Raw genomic sequence first — 18,353 nt, 5'->3', positions numbered from 1 at the left:
AAGTAATTCCGTTCCGGTTTAGTTAAAGTGCGAGAAAGGTATGCTACCGGTAAATCATGCCCATCTTTCTCTTGACTCAAAACGGCTCCTATTGTAAAATCTGAAGCATCGGTAGTTAACGTGAACAGCTTATCAAAATTAGGATATTGTAAGATCGGTGCGCGACACAGTGCTTTTCGTAACGCGGCGAAACTCTTTTTCTGTTCCTTTCCCCAAATGAAAGGTACGTTCTTTTTCAACAGATCGGGAAGAGGTTTTGACTTTTCCGCAAAATTCTTGATAAAGCGCCTATAATAACCCGCCAAACCTAGGAATTGTCTAATATCCCTAGTAGCACAAAAACATTGGATAAATGTTTTTTTTTAATATTGAACAAATATTTTTTAAGCCACACTTTTTAACATGAAAAAAATATTGGATCTGAATATTGTATACATGTATAAGAAATGTAAAATAAATGTTTAGAAAATATAACCCAAATATTCATAGGATATAAAATAGATATTTAAAAAATGTAAGACGGATATTTGAAAAATATGAATTGAATAATTAAATAATATTAAATAGATATTTAAATAATATTCAATAGATATTTAAATAATATTAAATAGATATTTAAATAATATTAAATAGATATTTAAATAATATTCAATAGATATTTAACTAATATTAAATAGATATTTAAATAATATTCAATAGATATTTAAATAATATTAAATAGTTATTTGAAATCTAAAAAAATTTAAGAATAAAATTAAAACGTTTTAAATTGCACGCGTGTTGTCTGAGATTACACTCTTATGCCTTATTGTGCATTACTAATCTCTCAAACAATTATTCCACTTCAGAAATTTTTATTAGTATTGACCGGATTCGATCTCGGGACTTACCGATTACTGGATAACGTACTTTCTCAATCAGCCATATAGATTTGTTGTTATGAGTTTTACTTTTTAAGCTTATAAAGTGTTCAAATCATATCAAACATGATATAATTAATTTGAACTGATAAAATTTGATTAGAAAAATAATATTTTAACTGAAAATGAAAATCCTTTATTCCAATTAAGCATAGTACATTATATTTTATTGTATACATTTTGTGTACATTTTTGTATTGTGTACATTGTAAACATTTTTTAAATAGATTATTTTAATCTTGACTGAGCTGTCGCCAAAAATAAAGATATTGTTTGTTTGATTTCAACATCCGTAATGGACGCTTGCCTTCTTCTTGTTGCTACTGTGAAATAAAAAATAAAATCAGTTATATATTATATATATTATAACCAAACGTAAAAAATGATAAGTACTTACCAGTTACAGCATCATATAATTTTAAATGAATAAAAGATAATTTTTTTTTTCTTCCCTGTCCCGAATAAAACGTTGCTGCTTCGTTCGTCATTAGTTTGTGAAGCATGTTATATATTATTTTTTTATTCGTATCTCCGCCAACTAAATATAGTAATTGTACCTGAAAAGTATGTCATTTATTTGATGAAAATTAAAAGACGTTATTATTGTAAAAATGCAGCATCATGATTTTATCGATATAGATTTTTAGGAATACAAACCAGTAAGTTAAATTTCTCAGAGCTTTCTGAGATCATAGTATCAAAATTATTCATTTCGGTAACGGATGCCAGTGGCAATTGGTCTAAAAAAGACTTTTCGCCATCCACAGTTCCAGAATTACTTCCGGTAACTGCTACGTTATTTAATAGTCTTTCGATAGATTCTAATTTATTTAAAATTTGTTTAATGTCATATTTCAGTTCAACATATTGACGATTTAACAATGCCAATGGTTCTTTACTTAACGTTATAATATTTGTATCTGTACAACGACACAAAATATTATTATTATTATTATTATTATTATTATTTCGTTTATGTGTATTAATATTAATTTATTATGATTTTTTTACGTGTATAGTAAGATTTAACATAAGTGGCATTTTTTTTCTACTTACTTGGTGCTTCTGTATTAGGCTGATTAATTTCTGAGCTTTCACTCGCAGAATCGGAATCATACATAATTGCACGTCGCTTTTGTGTAATTGGATATGCTTTTTTGGATGACATCTAAAAAATTTTGGGATTAATCCTATACCAATAAGAGTGTTTTGGAACAGAAGAAGTGTATATGTGTGTATGTGTACTTAACGTTCAAGAAGAAAAAGTAATCAATAATAATAACTGATAAATTAATGACTAATAATAAAATACTACCTAATTAATTATATAAATGGAGCAGTTCATATGCTACAAAGTACGAGTGGTATTTAACTATAAATGCTTTATGCGCAATTTCATTCAGACCAAATGAAATAATTTCATCTGTGAAATTATTAAATTTAAATATTCCTATTATTTTGGATTCGACAGGGTATTTGTAAAAAGTTTCTAATTTTGTTGATAATTTGCCAACTATTTTATTTTCTAATATGTTTGTGATTTGCAGGACATAATCATTCGTTACAAAAATATAACAATCACGAAACCCATAAGCTTTTAAATCAAAATAAGGAAGTTGTACTTTTTTTTTATTATTTTGTACTTTAACAATTATTTCGTTAACATTTTTTATGACTGTAGGTGCTCCATTTTCCGATAACCTTTTTGTTATTTGTGCCAATGGTTTATTCCATCTACGTAGCATGCTTATTAGCTTTCCCAAGTAATTTTCAAAAGGGAAGCAACTTAATTCCTCCAAAGAATAGTTTAAATTTTCGACATCGTCTGTAATGTGCACTAAATTATGAACATTATATATACAAAATTCTCTACCATACAAAGCAGAAGAATTATTTACAAATAAAATTAGCATTTCTCGAGCTTTGTTTAGCCACTCTACGTTTAAACGTAATTTATTATGTAGCAAAATTCTAATAGCTGCGTGAAATAATAAAAAATGCTTATAATGCTCATTTGGAAGAACTCCCTTCAAAACAATTGGCCCCAAATACAAGAGAAATAAACGAAACTCCGTAGCTTTGTATCTAGGTAGTTCCGATATGGGTCGTGATTTACGATTAAATTCACTTGGTAAATATTTTGCAGCAGAAACCATTCTTTCAGATAATTTGTTTCTCTGTTGTAATCTAAACTCTATCTTACACCAATGACCAAGTAATTTCTTCATGACTCCTAAACAGCATAAATGCATATAATCTAAAGCAAAATGTTTTATTATATCTAATTTAATTATATTTAATAAAGGTATCCTTTCATCGTTTTGATGGTGGTTCATGTCGCGGAAATGTTCAAAATCAAAATGTGTCCGAGCACTAGCATTATGGTTTTCATAGATAATTCGTTTTTTATAATATGTACCTTCTTCTGTACATCTTTCACAGCTATTGCGACCTGTATGTCCCTTAATATTTTTTAAAAATGCTCTTGCAGGTGCATCACACGTAAAGCATATAACATCTACTTTAAAATAAGTATTATTGTAAAATAATCCATGCTCTAAAATATCATTTAATTCACGTATAAAATCATTTAAGTAATCAACCAAGGAATTCGGTTTTGCATTACCATAATATATTGCTATCGGAAAAGGAGACACCGTACAATTGTTTAATATTAATTTGCATAAAATGGGCCAAAACTGTTTGTTCGAACTTTTTGAAATCGGAATGCCATCGATATTAAAAATTAATCGAAACATAAGTGTTTCTTTTAGTTCAGTAAATACATTTTCATTTTGTAGCAACGTTAATAGATACTCTTTTATACCAAAATATGTGTACTGAGCTATTGTCTTCGTTTTGCTTAAGACTGACACAATATTTGATGATCGTTTAGTTTTTAACAGAGTGCGAGCATCGCGTGGAAGTTCATATTCTGGAAAAATATCCTTCAAACCCTTTAATAAATTACTCAGTTGAGAGTGATTAATTTTATTTTCGACGGACCATGTTTTTAAAAACTAAGTAATTTTAAATTCGTCAGGTCGGTAGGTTGATTATTTGCAGTATTACAATTTGTTTCTATATTTGTTTATTTATAATCTGAAGATCAAATGATTGATTTAGATTGAAAGGTATAGGATTGGCGATTGCTGGTGAATTAGTTGGCATAATTCTAGATTCCTCTATTGTGTCTAGACTCCGATTCTGGATAGAAGCTATTTGATTCTTTATAATTTATATTTTTTATAACGTTTCTCAGACATTTTTAAAATTTGTGTAACTGCAAATTGAATGTTATACGGAAAACTTTAAGAGCATGAAATAAAATAGGTATTACATACATAAATGTACTTACCTTCTCTGCAGCTAATAAAATGAATGTTTTAATAACAATATATTATTTTCCTGTATCCTCACTGTATCACAGCACGTTGAAAATTGGCGTCGGTAACAATACAGAATCGTAAATTATTGCCTTGTTGCTAACCAACGCAAACGATCGATTATCAATTATTATTACGTCACGCAGTGATGTGAAAAGAGAGTAGAAACCAATATTTCATGTCTAATAGAAATTAAATATTTTTTGTACATTCGAAAAAAAATATTTTTTTTCTAATATTAAATGAATATTTATTTTTTCACTTAGCAAACAATATACTGTTTCCAATATTAAATTAATATTTATTTTATATTAGGAAATAAATATTTTTCCGTGACATAAAATAAATATTTTATAAATATTTGAAAAAAATATGTCTTTCTGAATGTAGAATAAATATTTTATAAATATTCGAAAAAAAATATGTCTTTCTGAATCTAGAATAAATATTTTATAAATATTCGAAAAAAAATATGTCTTTCTGAATCTAGAATAAATATTTTATAAATATTCGAAAAAAAATATGTTTTTCTGAATCTAGAATAAATATTTTATAAATATTCGAAAAAAAATATGTCTTTCCGAATCTAGAACAAATATTGTATGTATATTTAAATATGAAAAAGAGATTCAATCTCTTTTCAATATTGCATAAATATGTATTCAATATTTTGTGCTACTAGGGATTTTTCACGTTCTTTGGCCGCGGAAAATTCTTAACGGCGACGATCTTTTTAGGATCAGGTCGGACTCCACGTTTACTGATAACATGTCCTAGATACGCGACTTCGGTTTTAAGAAATTTGCATTTGTCGGGTTGCAAAGTTAAACCGGCGTCGGCTAGACGTGTGAATAGACGTCGAACTTTCTTACCGTGTTGTTCTAAATTTTTCGCATACACGACTATATCGTCTAAGTACACGAAAACCTCGATACCTTGTAACCCGCGTAAAACCTGGTCCATAAGCCGTTGAAATGTAGCTGGCGCGTTATTCAAACCTTCGGGCATACGAATGTATTCGTAATGCCCATTTGGTGTCCTGAAGGCAGTTTTATGGCGATCTTTGGGATCCATTTCGATCTGCTGAAACTCGCTAGCTAAGTCGAAAACGGAAAAATACTGTGCGTCTCCGATGTGATCTAATATTTCAGTGATGCTTGGTAAAGGATAAGCGTCACCTATTGTTTTTTCATTTAGTTTACGAAAGTCTATTACCATTCTCCAACGCGTGTTTCCTTTTGAATCTGGCTTCTTGGGTACTATCCACAAAGGAGAATTATAAGGTGAATTTGAAGGAGTAATGTCATTGGATAATTTGGTCAAAATCTGTCGTTCTATTTCTTGTTTGTGTACGGGTGGAAATCTGTATTGTCGTGTGTTTAGTGGTATGTCGTCTATTGTCGGTATGTTACGTTTTATGTAATTACTAGCCTGTAGTTTATCGGGTGGAAGATGAAAACGTTCAGGAAATTCCTCGACTATCATTTCTACATGCTCACGTTCTTCGTCGCTTAAATGGTCTAATCGTAGTCTATTCAGAATTTCTGTAACTCTATCTGTCGTTACATTAGGTGTACTATCGGTATCCGTATCATCTTGTTCTTCCGGAAAACAATGATAGTCAAAAGGTATCAGTTCCTGTGCAGGTACTGTAAATTCAAGGTCTTGATTGAGCGAGTTTATTGCTAATACATGGCATACGCCCTGGTTGTTAACCGAAACAGCAGCTTCGCCGACATACAGGCCGTCAACTGTCGTTAAACGCGGCAAAGAGCCTTCTTTTAGTTTATCATTAACGACATCAATCGCGATGGGTTGTCTTGTACGAGTTTTTATAATGTACGTACGCGGTTCTAGTTTACGCCTTTCGTGATAATCTAACGAGCGTTGATCGACGAATCTGATCGGACGAACCGGGTCTGTGCTCGTGACTAGTGTATTATTCGCGAACGAAATTTCGGCGTGCTCTTGGCGAAGATATTCCTGCCCTAAAATTCCGTTTGTACTTAGTGGAAAATCTGTGCGTATGACATGAAAACGGACTGGCTTTCCTTGTAAATGGACTGTCGCGGTCCCGATTGTTCTGTCTTTTTGCGGGGTAATTCCCGTTATTATAGTAGCCTCATGCGTAGCTATCGGAATGTTCGTAAGCAACGTATCTAATTTTATCAAATTGATCTCCGCATCGGTATCTATTAAGAAGTGCACCTCTTTTATTCGGAAGTCTTTAGATGACAATCTTACTATCAGAGTATCGCGTTTCGTTTCTATTGCTAGTATGGTTTCTATTGGAACTTCACCTGTGGACGACGCTCCGGAGATTGGCGGCTCGTCGTCGCGTCGATACGACCAGTCGTGTTCAAGTTTAAACGTTCCCTTACTTTCGGTGACGGTGACCTTCGGCCCGATGGTCCGGCCGTCCGCTCGCGCAAAGGTGGTGCACGCGGCCGCGAATCACGCGTTCTTGTAGGTGGATTCTCCCGTCTATCAACCGCTTGCATGCTCGATCTCGTATGCATATGCTGAGGATGCGCGCAACACGGGCACGTTCGTTCTCTGCGGTCAAATCTCTCCTGTGCAATATTCTAACAGGACTCGGTGTTCTATCACGCGAATACGAGATGTTACGCGACGTTTCTGGCGCTCGTACCGGCGAGCTGTATCTGGGATACGCGTAGCTACGATTTCTATTCGGGCTGACGTGGTAACGAGATCGGTAATCGTAATTATCAGCGCGTTCACAGGACGGACGATAAAAATCGTACGACGTGGACGGTCGATATTTCAAACGCGTTTCTACTCTCAAAGCGATATCTTGCGCGTCTATTAACATTTCCGGGTCTCGCGCTTCCACGGCTCGGCCTATTTCGTCCGGTAAACCGCGAAGAAATGCGTTTAACGCGGTGGCCGTTACGGGTTCCATGATATCACCTGGTCGGCCTTTATATTTGGTTACCTACTATTTATATTCTATGACATTTTTTTATCAGATGCGTAGTTTTCGAGATATATCGAGATACTTAAAAGTTCCGAAGCCGAACCAACATTATAAGGATGAAGAAACACTGTGGTCCCTTTCTATGAGCTAACTCTGAACTATCCTAAGCTGTATTCGCTATTCCGGGCTGTAACCGCCACTTCTAGCGCAGCTGTGCAGAAGAAGAACAAGAAAAAGAAGAAATATCTCGGAATATGTGCGTGACGCCCCGTTACTTGAGGTAAACCTGCAAATATCTCGGACACGGTGCGAGCTATGGCAAAATGTTAAGAGACCTATTTTGTAGGAAATTAAATTTCCTACTATTTATGTTGTATGAGATTTTTTGATCAGATGCGTAGTTTTCGAGATATATCGAGTATTGTAAAAGTTCCTACTTTAAAAACAAATTTAATTTCCTACAAAAAAGGACTCTTAACATTTTGCCATATCTCGCACCGTTTCCGAGATATTTGCAGATTTACCTCAAGGAAAGCGGCGTCACGCACATATTCCGAGATATTTCTTCTTCTTCTAGTTCTTCTTCTGCACAGGTGCGCTGTAAATGGCATTTACAGCTCGGAATAGTGAATACAGCCTAGAGTAGTGCAGAATTACCTCAAAGAAAGGGGCCACAGTGTTTCTTCTTCCTTATAATGTTGGTACGGCTTCGGAACCTTTAAATATCTCGATACATCTCGAAAACTGCGCATCTGATCACAAAATGTCATAGAACATAAATAGTAGGAAATTTAGTTTCCTACAGAAAAGGTGTCTTAACATTTTTATTTATTTATTATTTATTATTATTATTTTATACGGGCGTTTGCCCTTTATACAGAATACATATTGTAATGAATTTGTTCAAACATTGACGTTTTATACGAGCACGCTAAGCTGATCTTTGCGAATCTGGTAAAGTAGAGAGAAGAAGAAAAATAATACGGGCAAGAAGGGAAGAAAGACATATATAAAATAGTGTAATGATGAATGCTAGGCAAGTCGTGGTGTAATATAGAGTAAAGTATGCGCTGAAGTTGAGGTGTTAGAGAGAGACTGATGCTTGCATAAGGTGGGTTCGAAGCTTATTTCTGGTTGTAACTGTTGAGTCTCGGAAAATGTCTACTATTGAGATATAGCGGTTAACTGTAGCGCAAGCCCTGGCGATGGTGTCATGGTGCCCAAACCTCGATGTATATAGTGGTGGGTGAAAGAGATGCATGGATCGAGTAGGTCTGGAAGGAGTGAAGAAGTTGATTAGTTCAATTAGAGATGGACAGTCAAGTCGGCCAGTAAGTAAGTTCTGAATAAATAGAATGTCAGATATGGTGCGCCTGTCATTGAGAGAGATGAAACCAAAGCTTCTCATTATGTGGGAATAATTATGCTGGTCCCATCTCATAGGGTAGCTAGTTCTGCTGGAGAGAAATCTAAGGAATTTGTGTTGGACCTTTTCGAGCATAGTGCAGTGCGAGTGCAACCTGGGAGCCCAGATTATAGAGGCGTACTCCAGGTTTGGTAGCACGAGTGCACTGTATAACCCGCACAAAGTGTCGGGCCTGCGAAAGAGGCTACAGGTTCGCTTGAGGTAACCAAGCATTTTAGAGGCCGAGGCTGAGATGCGTCTGACGTGCTCATCGAAACTCAGTAGGTTGTCGAAAAATACGCCAAGATCTTTGACACAAGTTGTTTCGGCGAGAGGTGTATTGTTCAGCGTGTAATTGTAGAGAATAGGCCTTGTGCCTCGGTAGAATCTGATATAGGAGCATTTATTGGTATTGAGGCTCATAAAATTGTCAGTGCACCAAGATTCGAGGCGATATATGTCGTCCTGCAGAAGCTCTGAATCAGAGATGTTGGTTATTACTCTGAACAGTTTAAGATCATCTGCAAATAATAAAAATCTGCAGTCCTTGAGTACGAAACGAATATCATCTATGAAAATGATGAATAGTAGTGGGCCAAGGTGAGAGCCCTGCGGGACGCCTGAGGTGACTTGGATAGGTCTAGAAAGACAATTGTGGTATCTCACTAATTGTTTGCGTACGGTGAGGTAGCTGAAGAACCATTGAAGAAGTGTGCCAGAGATGCCTAATCGTGCTAATTTGTCGACGAGAAGGAAGTGATTGACCCTATCAAAGGCCTTTAAAAAGTCCGTGTAAATAGCATCAACCTGTAGGTATTCCTCCATGCTGCGTGATAAGAAGCTAGCATAGCATGCTAGGTTGGTTGTGGTGGATCTGCTTGCAACAAAACCATGCTGTTCTGGAGCAAGGTGTCGATAAATGAGATTGGTTAATTTCTTGCAGACGATAGCCTCGAAAATCTTTGATGCCGTATTCAGTAGAGATATGGGTCGATAATTAGTAATGCTGGATTTATCAGCTGATTTGAAGATAGGAGTGACCAAACTGAGTTTCCAGCGTGATGGGAACCTACCAGCTTTCAGGGATAGATTGAAGATGAGCCATAGAGGCCTAGCTAAAATGAAGTTGCACTGTTTGAACACCATCGCAGGGAGTCCGTCTTCTCCTGTGCTCTTGTTTATGTCGAGTTTATTGATTTCAATTAGCACATCGCCTGGACTGATGTCGAGAGAAAAGATTTCGCTTTCGCACGAGTACAATTCGTTTAGATGATGATGAGTAGCTGAAAAATTTGTATAGTTTGATTCAAAAAAGTCAGCAAACATATCTGAAATAGTAGCACCGTTCCCAGACTCAGAGCCGTTAAATGTCATTGTGCTAGGTATCACGTTATCTTTTCTATGAGCGTTAACATACGACCAGAAGGCCTTAAGATTGTGGTCAATTCTAAGTTCACAGTTGTTTATGTAAGATTCATGACAGTGTCTGGCTAGCTTTCGACACTCGGCTCTGAGCTTGCAGAAGTGTGGGTAGTTAGAGTAGCAGAGACTCCTCTTGTAGAGCGCATGAGCTGATTTTTTAGTTCGTGTAAGTTTAATTAGCTCCCGAGTGAACCAAGGTGGGAAGTGAGTTTTGAAAACTGTCCTGGTAGGTGCAAAGAGTTCTACTGCGTGGTTTAGTTGAGCGTATAGAAAATCAGTCGCCTCATCGACTGTCGCGTTCGTCATGTTGAGATCCCAATTAATATTACCCAGAAAAGATCTCATGCCCAAGAAATCAGCGCGTCTAAAATCTCGCTTAATCGCCTGTCGGGGAGGTGGCGGAGGAAGAAAGGATATATGAAGAGTTAGGTGAAGCGGGGGATGGTATGGGTCAGTGGGCAGGAGAGATTCGTCGGGAGTGAGGACCGGGGTGTTGGGGATATTTGAGAAAAGGAAGCAGTGAGCCAGAGGAGTTGTGGTTAAAATTTTGTTGAGATATATTACAGAAATCCATCAGTTCTGCAAGAGAGTTGTAGATGCTGATGGACCTGTGATCAGAGGAAGAGGGGCGATAGGTGGGGGGAGAGGAAGAGGTTGGCAAAGGGGGTGACCAAGGGAGGAAAGGGAGATTGAAATCCCCAGTTAGGAGAAGGATAGCAGTTGGGAATCTGGAGACAATCGAGGAGATACTTTCAAAGTGACTAAGATAGGAAGAAGTGGGAGAGTAGGGGGGCATGTAAACAGTAGAAATTATTATGGGATGGGCGCTAGAAGGGGGGGAGATCTTTATGAAGAGGTGCTCAAGGTGTAGTACAGGAGCAGTTAATCTGAAACTAGGAAGATGGGAGCGGACGGCAATGAGAACTCCACCTCCACGGAGGTGCATACTAGTTGTATTGCTTCTGTCACATCTAAAAATAGTATAACCTCCCAGTCCAAGTTCACTCGAAAGAATCCCGTCCTGAAGCCACGTTTCAGTAAGAATTATAATATCTTAATTTACAGAGCTGACAGCAATAGTGGTGCGTAATTCATTTAGCTTGGTTCGAAGCCCGCGAACATTTTGATAGTAGACCTTTAAGTTAACATCTAGTTTTTTGTCGTCGTGTTTCCTTGAGGCCTGGTGCGTGAGTCGACTATACGGGGAATCCCGTTTACGTAGCAGATGGTTTTGCCGACGTCCCCTTGGTTGTGGAGCGATTGTAGTTCAAGCCGCAAGTCTTGAAGGTAGGCCTGTTCAGTCGGTGTTTTGTCTTCAGTAATCTTGATGGACAGTGGGCCATTGTATTTGGGCTTGTTGGCTAGTACTTTTTTCGCGGCTATAGAGTCAGCCAGGAAGATTTTCAGTGGCCTGCAGTGGGTGGGGTTACTCCTCCCAAGCCTGACGGTGGAAATGTTGGAGTAGTCTATGGAGTGGACCTTGGTCAAGAGTTCAGCAGCGGCCGCATTGTCATGGGCTCGTTGTGATAGTTGGTCGGGAGTGCCAGTTGTTTGTGACTTGGGGATCCCGTGGATGATGAGGTTCTTAGCTCTCTTCTCCTTTCCCGAAAGCTCAGCAATAACAGAATAAGTGACCTCAGCAGGCTTGATCATCGTGCTATTGCCCTGATTAGTGATGCCAGATTGTATTTTACCGGCCACTTCCGCTCTGAAGGTGTAAGGTTCGTCTCTAAGAGAACTGACCTCCCTCTTGACCACGTCCTCGTATTCGCGTCTGAGGTTCTGGACCTCAATCCTGAAAAGGTCACGGATGTCGTCCAGGGTGATGGGAGCAGGGACGCCATCGGGCGACGAAGCGCGCGAGGCCCCGGGGGTAGATGAAGCCGATGTGCCGGTAGATGGCGAGGATGGTATGGTTGATTTGCAATTAATCAGACGACCGTTGAACCATGGATGGCCAGATTTGGCAAGACATTTCACCCCCGGATGTGAGATGACCGCACAGTCAAGGCATCTAACAGGGTTAACCACTATAGACTTGCACCCCGTACACTTGTCAGCCATTGTATTATTATAAATCGTTATTATATATTAAAATTGAAATTAGTTTGCACTGTACTGGCACTGTTTGATAGTGATAATTCTTTCGCCAGGTGATGCACATATGCACCTTCACGAGGTGCACTTGTTCGAGAGATGCACTTATGCCCGTTTAGTTAAACAAATGCGCAGATGATAATACTAAGTCAGTGTAGAGAAAGTTTCAAACACAGTTAATTTTCAAACAGCGGAGCAACCAGCTAGCGTGTTGACAGTACGAAGGTCGAAACAGAACTAAGATCTATGTTGCCATAGATCGCACCGTTTCCGAGATGTTTGCAGATTTACCTCAAGGAAAGGGGCGTCACGCACATATTCCGAGATATTTCTACTTCTTCTTGTTCTTCTTCTGCACAGCTGCGCTGGAAGTGGCATTTACAGCTCGGAATAGTGAATGCAGCTTAGAATAGTGCAGATTTACCTCAAAGAAAGGGGCGACAGTGTTTCTTCCTCCTTATAATGTTGGTTCGGCTTCGGAACTTACAAATATCGCGATATATCTCGAAAACTACGAATTTGATAGAAAAATGTCATAGAACATAAATAGTAGGAAATTTAATTCCCCACAAAAAACGTCTGTTCACATTTTGCCATAGCTAGCACCGTTTCCGAGATATTTGCAGATTTACCTCAAGGAAAGGGGCTTCACGCACATATGCCGAGATATTTCTTCTTCTTCTTGTTCTTCTTCAGCACAGCTGCGCTGGAGGTGGCATTTACAGCTCGGAATAGTGAATACAGCCTAGAACAGTGCAGAGTTACCTCAAAGAAAGGGGCCACAGTGTATCTTCTTCCTTATAATTTTGGTGCAGCTTCGGAACATTTAAATATCTCGATACATCTCGAAAACTGCGCATCTGATTAAAAAATGCCATAGAACATAAATAGTAGGAAATTTAATTTCCTATAAAGAAGCTCTCTCAGGATTTTGCCATAGCTCGTACCGTTTCCGAGATAGTTGTAGATTTACCTCAAGGAAAGGAGCGTCACGCTCATATTCCGAGATATTTCTTCTTCTTCTTGTTCTTCTTCTGCACAGCTGCGCTGGAAGTGGCATTTACAGCCCGGAATAGTCAAAACAGCTTAGAATAGTGCAGAGTTACCTCAAAGAATGTGGCCACAGAGTTTCTTCTTCCTTATAATGTTGGTGCGGCTTCGGAACTATTAAAGTACTCGATATATCATGAAAACTACGCATCTGATAAAAAAATGTCATACAATATAAATAGTAGGAAATTTCCTGTCCTACAAAAAAGGTCTCTGAACATTTTGCCGTAGCTCGCACTGTTTCCGAGATATTTACAATTTACCTCAAGGAAAGCCGCGTCACGCACATATTCCGAGATAATACTTCTTCTTCTTGTTCTTCTTCTGCACAGCTGCGCTGGAAGTGGCATTTATAGCTCGGAATAGTGAATACAGTATAGAATAGTGCAGAGTTATCTCAAGGAAAGGGGCCACAGTGTTTCTTCATCCTGATATTGCTGGTGCGTCTCCGGAGCTTTTAAATATCTCGATATATCTCGAATACTACGCATCTGATCAAAAAATGTCATACAACATAAATAGTAGGACATTTAATTTCCCACAAAAAAGGTCTCTAAACATTTTGCCATAGCTCACACCGTTTCCGAGATATTTGCAGATTTACCTCAAGGAAAGGGGCGTCACGCACATATTCCGAGAGATTTCTTCTTCTTCTTGTTCTTCTTCTGCATAGCTGCGCTGGACGTGGCATTTATAGCTCGGAATAGTGAATACAGTATAGAATAGTGCAGAGTTATCTCAAGGAAAGGGGCCACAGTGTTTCTTCTTCCTTACCTAATCAGTAAGACGTTCGTTTTGAACGGCTGTTTATTTTCGTTTGGAGCGACGACGCTGGGCGATTGTGTTGTCTTGCAAGGCCCCAATATGGATCTCTCTTCTTTTCTCTGAATCGATGCATGCTGCCCAGTTGCCTGGTTGTTGGAAAGTCCCTGTACGATAGTGCATATTAGCCTGTTTATTTACTGCCGGATTTGCGCGTGTGGCTAAAACTTGGCTGCTTGCGAGGCGTGCTTAGATTTATACTTATACATCTTTCGGTGTAAATTTTTATTCCTTTTGCATTTGTATGAACGCAATCGCTTACAATTTACAATTTGCAATCTATGTGTTCAAAAGTGTTCGAGATTGTAAGGAGGTCTTGAGCTTGCGATTGAGAACCGGTACGGACTGTAGGATCGGCAGTGAGACGGCAATTGAAAATGAATGCACTTGAGATTGCACAAAACCAACAATGCATATTTACAGGCACAAATACACTATGTACAGTATTTACAATAAATTGTGCGTTGCACGAATTTATGATGATCGTAGATCGTGAAGATTCACCGGCGTCGCAGAGAATTTGCGATTGAGATTGCGCTGTATTAAAACCACGTGTTGGTTCAACACGTGGTCACCACGAAATTCTACTAATTTCGTGGATTTGCACGAACTAGATTAACCGCGAGTCCGCGTTGGCCGTCGGCACAGAATTCGCGTTGCGATGCTGAGTTCTTTAGAATCGAAATTCGTTAACTGCACTAGAAATTTTTGGAATCAGTACTGCACGTGTTTACCGCAACGATACAAAACCGTAATGGCCGAACCACCGGCTTCGTCGTCGCAAGAGCCGTTGGCTTCTTCCCGGTGACGTCAAGCTCGGTGATTGGTCAGCCTGACCGGCATCCAAGGTGGCTGCCGGTCGCGCTGAGGAGTGCTGCCGCGGTTTGTGTGGCGTCGGTTGAAATCAACGCATTTTCCAACACTATGACTTATAACCGTATAATCTATAATTTATAAAGTTGGGGGGATTGAGCCAATAAGGCCTACGGCTATATTTAGTTGGAATATAACTCATTTGCTGTATTTATTATTTTACATTATATTACATTTCATTACATTACATTACATTATGTCGGCTATGTATGTCGGTTGTGTTGGTTACGTATGTTGCGCGTTACACACTTTCTGTAGTTCCCAATTTGTGAATATCCTTAGCTGAGATAGCAGATTCATAATTGGACCAAGTCCAGGAGTGCACCCGTGTGCTGTGCAGGACCACCATCAACCGCTTGAATCTCCAAGGTCGAGTCGTAGCCACGCGCCGCGAGTCTAGTGTAACGTCCGAACCGCGAACATAGCGTAAAACGAGACCTCTCGAGTGAATGAACTGTGAGTGAATACGAGACCGAACGAGTGACGTACAACACCTGAAGTCAGCGAAGGGTATGTAACGACAAACGAGAATATATATATTATTGAAAACCCATACACGTATCAACAATTACTAAACGCCCTATCCTGCATCCTTTATTACCCGCAAGGAAGGTCAAGGTACGCTTTAGCGTTTAAATCGGCAGAACCCGAAGATCAGAGTAACAGAGTAAGAACCACCCGTAAGGTGGGACGTAACACTATATTTTATACTGTACCTTATTTACCTTTACCTCTGACAATAATTAGTAGCATTCTATGTTATGTTATGTTTGCTTCTTTTCTCTCATGGCTGGCTTGCTATTTGCTATCTGTCTGGCGACTTTATTTTACATTACGGTTCACATCCTTAGTTTATTTCATCTCAAATTTATGGTTTATGTTGAGTTTAATTTTATGTGATTATATTGTGCGCTAGTGTTGAATGTTAAATATTCCTCTTCTGCTATTTGGCTGCTCGGCTGTATGTATGTATGTTTGACGTTTTAGGTTTTGGAGGTTTTGTTGGTCATTTGCTTATGTCCAGTTCACATATGCTCGCTTGCCTGCTTGCGTGCAATACTACTTACGTTTACTTCACAGTTTCTCACGTTCTCATATTGCTTACTGTTTGTTCTACTGTTAACTATTTATTAGCTGCTCTATTGCATTAGATGCATTAGATGCATATATATATTTATTTCCCGTTGTATTTGTGATTTGATTTAACCAGTTTTAGTATGTTTAGTATGTTTAGTATGCTTATTATAGCAGCTGTTATTGAATGTATGGGCTCCTCTGTTCTATTCATGTGCTTCATGTACTTATTAATTCCTATTCATTATTCATTATTTATTTATTCATTCACTCATTCATTTATTCATTTATTTATTCATTTATACTGTACTCATTATTTATTCATTATTTATCGTTGCATATTTGGGGCATTCGAAGCGCTACTCGAAACGCTATGATTGTCATGAGCGTGTGTGTGTGTGTGTAAAGTATGTATGGGACAGGTCATCGAGGAATGCAGCCTACCAAGATGTGGCACAGTCAACCGGGGAAAGGACTCGCCCCGGGCCCTAGCTGTGCTGAAGAGCAAGCCCTGTTAAAACAGGTGAACACATAGCGCGGCCACCCGTTGAGCAGGAGCTCCGGTTCCTGGTCGTGGCCGAAGAAAAATGGCCTGTCCTCGTGGAAGGTCAGGTGGGCGTGATGACTGCAAGGATAAGCCACATCATCATTATCAACCAACCATGGTGGACGAAGATGGACACGGCCAACTGTGGAGATACGATGTCCCAGTTCCTGGCCGTGTTGAAGAGCAAGCCCTGTTAAAATAGGTGAACACATGGCGCGATCACCCGTGGAACAGGAGCTCCGGTTCCTGGTCGTGCCCGAAGAGGAACCCCTGTCCTGGCAATAGTTCTAGGCAGGCGAAGAGGTGGCGCGGTCACGACGGGAAGATGTCCCCCCGGTGCCGACCGTTGCTGAAGAAAAATGGCCTGTACTCGCGGAAGGTCAGGTGGGCGTGATGACATCTGGGATAAGCCACATCATCATTATCAACCAACCATGGTGGACGAAGATGGACACGGTCAGCCGTGGAGACACGATGTCCCGGTTCCTGGCCGTGTCGAAGAGCAAGCTCCTGCCCTGGCAGGTGAACACATGGCGCGACCACCCGGAATGGGCTTACTTCGGTTCCTGGTCGTGGCCGAAGAAAAATCCTGTGCCTTACCGTACAGATGAAAATGTCCTACCGCTGGATCGGTGGTGCAACGGCGTGGATCCGCAGATGCCCCATGTGCCTAGCGCATGGCGTTTTTGCGGGCGGCCGCAATAACGCGAAATGCGTTGAAGTGCCGAAGCGTCGTTGTGGCTATACGCTGGTATTCCTTTATGAATTCTAACGAGTGAAAAGGGGCCGGCGGCCCACATTAGGGGAGAGGTTTTAGTGGGTAGTATGTCCAGCCTCGGGAGTGCCCACTCTGGGCTATACGTTTAGGCCCCCCCTCAGGGCTGTGGCCTACTCTTGGGCTAAACTCAACCCTTAAGGGTTGGGTTGCCAGGTTGCCCCCTTCTGGCGTTGCCTCTTTGGGGTTGCCCTACCTCACGGGCGCCAGGCTGCCCCTTCAGGGCGGACATGAGTCCCACACTGCCCGGGTCCCCTCTAGCCGAATAGACGAAAAGGGGAACCAACCCGCGCGTGCGCAAACGCATTTCCTCTTCCAACTGAACCAAAAAAAAAAAAAAGGTTTCAGGGAGACCCACGGACCTGGCCAAGTGTACTGGCGGGGCGGGGAGGTGATACCCTGACGTGGCGCGTCCCTAGGTGGCGGATAGGGGGATGCTCGCCATGCACTTTTCGGAGTGCATGGAGGGTAGGAGTGAAATAAAATAGCTATCGCGGACCAAACACCAAGGGAAGGAAAACCCATCAAAACCTCCCCGGTGACTGGGGGATAGAATACAGACACGGTAACCCCTGCCTATCGTACAGGGCGACTGAAAGGAGGGCGTTTGCTGCAGTCGAAGTAGCCTCGCAGATGACCCGGGACGATGCCGGTGGGATCTACGGATCGTGGCAGGGCCTCCCTTGCCGGTAAGGCCTGGGTCGGAGAGGCGAAAAGGGGCAAGGCGGCGTGGCGGTCGGGTGCGGGTAGCGAACCCAGAGTGCCCAAGCAATTACACCGTAACCCAGTGGTCACGTTTCGCTGGAACGGGGGGCTTGCCTTCATTGGCCGGCCCGCGAGGTTGCCAACCGCTATAAAAAATCTCTAGCCCCAAGCTGCGATACGCGGAGATGAGGGCGCCCCTGGAGTCAGCGCCAGGGGTGGCTGATGGGTGCATCAGCCTATAGCGGCCAACCCCGGGGTATCTGGCTACCCCCCGGGTGTACTAGCCTTACCCGGGTAAGGCGGCTCTGCCCGGGTGGACCCACAGACCGACCCACTCGT

The 18,353-nt window shown here is 40.3% G+C and overlaps 1 protein-coding gene across 2 annotated transcripts; it reads right to left on the bottom strand.

Moving 5' to 3' along the window:
- Positions 1–1,087: 1,087 nt before the first annotated feature.
- Positions 1,088–4,503, bottom strand: LOC123988764. 2 transcript variants are annotated; one of them, XM_046289511.1, is made up of 5 exons: positions 4,279–4,503; positions 1,977–2,088; positions 1,578–1,840; positions 1,318–1,477; positions 1,088–1,243 (listed from the first exon to the last, which is right to left on the bottom strand). In XM_046289511.1, the coding sequence occupies exons 2-5, from the start codon at positions 2,086–2,088 to the stop codon at positions 1,149–1,151; spliced, it is 630 nt and encodes a 209-aa protein (XP_046145467.1). In that variant the 5' UTR covers positions 4,279–4,503; the 3' UTR covers positions 1,088–1,148. The 2 variants fall into 2 exon arrangements, 1 of the variants encoding a protein (XP_046145467.1); XR_006830293.1 differs by lacking the exons at positions 1,088–1,243; positions 1,318–1,477; positions 4,279–4,503 and having other exon boundaries at positions 1,754–1,840; positions 1,977–3,916.
- Positions 4,504–18,353: the final 13,850 nt, after the last annotated feature.

This window comes from Osmia bicornis, unplaced genomic scaffold, assembly GCF_907164935.1.
Source record: "Osmia bicornis bicornis unplaced genomic scaffold, iOsmBic2.1, whole genome shotgun sequence".
In the NCBI taxonomy this organism is placed as follows: Eukaryota; Metazoa; Arthropoda; class Insecta; order Hymenoptera; family Megachilidae; genus Osmia; species Osmia bicornis.
This window is presented reverse-complemented; position numbering and strand designations above follow the sequence as displayed.

Bases quoted from the DNA above. Each gene is read 5' to 3' on its own strand.
- LOC123988764 (XM_046289511.1), bottom strand. From the start codon at position 2,088: ATGTCATCCAAAAAAGCATATCCAATTACACAAAAGCGACGTGCAATT. The intron at 1,841-1,976 runs GTAAGTAGAAAA...GTCGTTGTACAG, and splicing joins GCCTAATACAGAAGCACCAA to ATACAAATATTATAACGTTA. The intron at 1,244-1,317 runs GTAAGTACTTAT...TTTATTTCACAG, and splicing joins ATTATATGATGCTGTAACTG to TAGCAACAAGAAGAAGGCAA.